Source organism: Colobus angolensis, unplaced genomic scaffold (genome assembly GCF_000951035.1).
Source record: "Colobus angolensis palliatus isolate OR3802 unplaced genomic scaffold, Cang.pa_1.0 Scaffold9, whole genome shotgun sequence".
NCBI lineage: Eukaryota > Metazoa > Chordata > Mammalia > Primates > Cercopithecidae > Colobus > Colobus angolensis.
In genome coordinates this window covers 4,569,865-4,575,020 of record NW_012122931.1, presented here as the reverse complement: position 1 = coordinate 4,575,020, position 5,156 = coordinate 4,569,865, and the positions used below count along the sequence as shown (strand labels likewise).

The 5,156-nt window shown below is 54.9% G+C and overlaps 1 protein-coding gene across 1 annotated transcript in view; it reads left to right on the top strand.

Moving 5' to 3' along the window:
* Positions 1–1,357: 1,357 nt before the first annotated feature.
* The window catches only part of HMCN2 (hemicentin 2), a 178,088-nt gene continuing 174,289 nt past the window's right edge, over positions 1,358–5,156 (top strand). The window contains exon 1 of the mRNA XM_011931437.1: positions 1,358–1,610. Coding sequence (XP_011786827.1) covers positions 1,358–1,610 — 253 coding nt within the window. The remainder of the gene's footprint in view (positions 1,611–5,156) is intronic.

Below are 5,156 nucleotides of genomic sequence, written 5' to 3'. Positions count from 1 at the left end.
ACCCAGAGCCCTCAGCCATGTCTCTGGGCGCATGGTGTTCTCGGAGGAGGGATTGAGGGGTTAGCTACCTTCTGGCACATAACTCAAAACCAGGCATATCCACAAAAGCTGCTGTTTATTTATTCAGGTAACATTAGTGACTGCCCACCATGTGCTTGGATCTGGGCTGGGAACTGGGGGCTCATCCAGTGTAGACCAAGGCTTAGCCCTGCCCTCAAGTGGCTCGGAGGCTAGCGGGGAGAGAGGCCTAGAAACAGGTCCTGAGAGCACAGCCTGAGATAAGCAGCTGTGCCTGAGCCCATCTGGATCTGCCGCGGAACAGGAGGCTGAACCCAGCCCCAGGCAGAACCCAGTCCCAGACAGCACCTCAGGTGAGAGCCAGCATCCCCACATGCAGCCCATGGGGCCGGGGAGGTGGATAGGCAGGAGGGTAGCCCTCGTCATCTGGAGTCACCAGGTGACCATGTGACAATGTCTTTTAACACAAGGGAGGCAGCAGAGCCCTGGGCCTTTGGAGTCTTTCTAGATCTGGCCTCTGATGTTGTCTTCATTGTTTGAGAACTGAGTGACCTGGGGCAAATGCCTTCACCTCTCTGAGCCTCAGTTTGTTGCTCTGTAGAATGGGTTTAGGGTTAGTATTTCATTCTAGGATTGCAGCCAGTCTTCAAGCAAATAACTGAAAATGATTAGAACATGGTTAACAACAAGACTTCTTGTTGATTATAATAATAGTAGTGCTTGCAATAACCGGGAAGCACAGAGCCCACCCAGCAGAAGGAAAAGGCATGGAGGAGTTTGTGTGTGTGTTGGTGGGTGGGGGTGTCGGGGAGTGGTCGCAGCACTGGGTGAAGGGAGCTGCAGAAGCCAGGGTCCGCTTTGGCCAGGCAGGGATGGAGGGAGTTGGGGTTTGAGGGAGACTGGGGCCGTTGCGCCTACCCCTCCCTCTCTCCCGCCCCCGCAGCGCGGCGCGCCATCGGCTGGAGGCGCAGGTGTCCACTGCATCCTGCGCGTCCCCATCCCTCGCTGCCCTGGCCGGGGCCCCAGCTCCCTTCTGCCTTCCGCCCCGCGTCCTCCCCTAACCTCGGATCTGGACGGGCTAACAGAACAGTGGGGCTGGGAAAGTTTGAGTCACGGTGGGGGGAGCGGAGGAGGCGGGCCCGTGACCCTGAACGGGGTGGGCTCTAGGACCCGCTTCTGGCGCCCAGCAGGGGGACCCGCCGCGCGCCCCTATCCTTTGCGCACTGGCCGCGGCCCGACGGAGCAAGGCACTGCCTGCAGCCGCTGTGTGCACCGGGTCGGCCGGCTCGCTCCGACCTGCGCCTCCACCGCAGCACCCGCAGCCAGAGCCGTGCTCAGCATGATGCCCGGGGCGCCGCTCCTGCGGCTGCTGACCGTGGTCTCTGCGGCAGCGGCGGTGGCCGGAGCGCCCGGGACGGTAATGCCCCCCACCACGGGGGACGCCACCCTGGCCTTCGTTTTCGACGTCACTGGCTCCATGTGGGACGACCTGATGCAGGTGATAGACGGCGCCTCGCGCATTCTGGAACGCAGTCTGAGCCGCCGCAGCCAGGCCATTGCCAACTACGCGCTGGTGCCCTTCCATGACCCAGGTAGCGCCCCCACACCCCCGCCTGCCGGGCGCCCCCTTTGCGGTGCTCTCACCTGCCCGACCCCCTCAGTTGGCCCCGAACACACCACAGCTTGGCTGGCGCGCCTTCTCTGCATATCTGCGCTGCGGGGACCCTGGGCACCTGGGCAGTCCTTGAGGCTGTCCCTTCCCTCCCTCCCCCTGGAGCATTCCCTCGCTCAAGGAACCTGCTCTCCCTGCTCTCCCGCGCCGTTGTGAGACTTCAGCAAGTGATCTCACCTTCCAGTGCCTTACCGGCCCCACCTGTGAAATGGTGAGGACGGCCTCCCAGACTTGCTGAGACGTTGAAATGAGGCAGTCCTCTCGAGGACTTGGGACGCCACGAGCCTTTGCAGGGTTCTTCCTTTGGCCAATTCTTAGAATTCGCTCCCAGCATAGGTTTGGAGACCGGAACAGCACCCAGAGGCAGGCCTTGGGACGAAATCGGGTCCACCACGGACCCTGCAGTGGGGAGCGAACTCACCCTTGCTGGTCTTGCCCCCTCGCCTGTCTTCCCTAGGGAAAGAGCAGCGCCTCTCCTGTGCTGGCCGTGGCCTCCACCTGCTGTATTCTCACAGCTGAGTCCCGCCCTAACTCCTTCTTCCCTGCATGCTGCACCTCTGCTTCCCCTTTAACCCCCTTCCTTGCAGCTCAGTGTTAGGGGCACCCTTTAAAGGGTCCCTGGGCGCTCCACTGTAGAGTCCCAGGGAGAGCTGTTGCTGAGTGAGCTGCAGGTTCCCAGTCGAGGAGCAGTAACTGCTTTCCACACTCCTTTTTTTTTTTTGAGACAAGGTCTGGCTCTGTCACCAGGCTGGAGTGCAGTGCTGTAATCACAGCTCCCTGCAGCCTCAAACTCCTGGGCTCAGGTGATCCTCCCACCTCAGCCTCCCAAGTAACTGGGACTGCAAGCATACACCACCATGCCTGGCTGATTTTTAAAATGTTTTGTAGACATGGAGTCTCTCTGTATTGCCCAGGCTAGTCTCAAACTCCAGGCCTCAGTGATCCTCCCACTTAGGCCTCCCAAAGTGTTGGGATTACAGGTATGAGCCACTGCACCCAGCCTCCCCAGCGTTTTTTAATGGAAAATTTGAAACTTACAGTAAAATGGGGAGAAACGTACATGGAACCGTCTACGCCCACCACTGAGAGCCTCTGAGTCATATTTTGCTTTATCACATCTATCATTCACCCCTCTGTCAAGGATAACTTTATAAAGCAAACACACACACACAGATTCCTTGCAAAATTGTACTGCAGGGTGTTCTTGTACTGAGGAAATAGACAGTGGCCATTGGCTGTATGAACTAGCAAGACCTTTCAGAAGGATTTGCATTTATGAATCACAATGCCATCACAGGTTCTTAAAAAATGGACAAAACGGTGAGAAGACATAGTTCTCTACGTAGGCTTCGGGCTGAGTTTGTGGTCTAGGGGCTTGGAGGCCCCTCTGCTTCCAGGAGTTCTGGGCACCACAGGGTTCTGCAGCTCAAAGCTTGGAAACCAGGACTCTAAACAAAGATTTCTAGGAACATCAGATGGACAGCTTCCACCTTGGAGTCAGGGGGCAACCAAACTGGGGGGCTGTGAGGAGGCGGGCTGTGAAGTGTGTTCTGGCACTTGAACTGGAACACAGGTCACCATCCATCTCCCCAACTCCCTCACCCACTTTCTGAATTGTTCTGGGGCTTCCGAAGACATCACACTGAAGGAGCTTAGAGATTGTCAAATCTACCCCTTTATCTTACAGTTGGAGAAACTGAGGCTCAGGACACTGATGAGACTTCCCCAAGGCCCACCTGCCGGGGTGGCATCATTCCTGAATCATAACCCACATTTGTCTCTGAAATATGTGGCTCCAGTGGCCCGGCAGGATAGCAGCCTTTTGGAGCCACATGTCATGTCCTGAAGCCCAGACCGGGGTTCCTGAGGCTGTCCTCACCGCCCCATCTGTGGCCACGAGCCTCAGGAAGCCCCCCTCCCACTCCTGCCCTTCTCTCTCCTCTCTGGGCACTGAGCTGGCATGCAGTTCTCCAGCCTTCACCAGGCTCAGCCCCTTTACTCCATCCTCTATGAAACGAAAAACCAGTACTCTATCCTGGTTCCCCAAATTAGCTTCCGAGTGACACCCCCAGGTTCAGACATCAGGGAGACTTCAGCATCATGAAACCCTTGATCTGTGTAGAGCCCAGGGAGGCTCACAGTGTGAAGGGGGAAGGGTTCATTCCTCGGGCTGGTAGCCCTCTGGGACAGGCCAGGTGGGGAATAGAAAGTGACATGTGGTGGCTCAGGTGCCAACTCCTGGCCATGGGCCAGTAAGCAAGGAAGGGTACTAAGGAAAGACCCCCCCCGAAGAGGCAGCCTGTGAGTAGGTCTTGAAGAGCATCAATGAATGTTTACTGGGTTTTGGCTGTTTGCCTGGCAGATGCCAGGTGCTGGGGACACAGCAGGAATACAGAACTCCTTGGGGCGTGTGGAGCTGGCTGGGTAAGGACTGGGGGATGGACAGGAGGGCTGATGTGGAGGGACAGGTGTGTGTGGGAGCTGGGTGTGCATGGGAGGAGTGAAGCGGGAAAGTGAGGAGGGGCAAGATTGGACGCAGCCATGACTGCAGGGCTGATTGATGCCTTGGCGGACTTGGATTTCCTTTTCTTTCTATGGGCTGTGAACAGCCACCGAGGGCTTCTGAGCAGCGTTTGGAGCTGTGATTTAGGCCTGGCTGTGCCTTTTGAATCAGCAAATAGAATCCCCTTTGGTGGAAGAGGAGCTTGAGAAATAGGGGTTGTAGCTGTTTGTTCCAGCTCCCAGAGCGGCATACTGGGAGGGTTTTCTTAAAGGAAGCCCCTCTCCTAAACCCCAAGAGGCGGGTGCAGGGCAAATAGCGGTAGTTCTGGACTGTTCGTGCTTGGAGACAAACTAAGATCCGTGCTTCAGAAATTTTACAGTTTCTAAATTAAAAAGTTGTATGTTCCCAGAGTAGAAAAGTTAGAAATTTGCTAATCGTTTCAAAAGAACCCTGGTTCCCTTTTTTTTTGGAAAATAGTAGTAGAAACCAAGATCTAGTGCTAAAATTTAGGTTGTTTTCAGTTTTTCTATATTAAAATGTTACTAAAAAACTCTCTTGTTAAAATTTTTGTCTGCATCTTTGATTGGTTTTTATGTAGGCTTCAGTTCCTCGAAGTGGAATTCCTAGCCATTTTTAATACAGCGAGTCGGGAGACGACTCTTCAAGTGGTTTTCCAGAATGTTTCAGGAGATTGAACTTCCACTAGAACCATTTTAGGGGCCTGTTTCAGCGCAGTCACCCCCAACACTGGAAATTAATATAAAAACATTTCTTTTCTAATCAAAAAATGGAAAATGGTATCTTCTTGTTTCAATTGCCAGTGAGGTTCAATATGTCTTTCAAGCGTTCACTAGATAATTTTCGTGTGTGGCCGGGTGCGGTGGCTCAAGCCTGTAATCCCAGCACTTTGGGAGGCCGAGACGGGTGGATCACGAGGTCAGGAGATCGAGACCATCCTGGCTA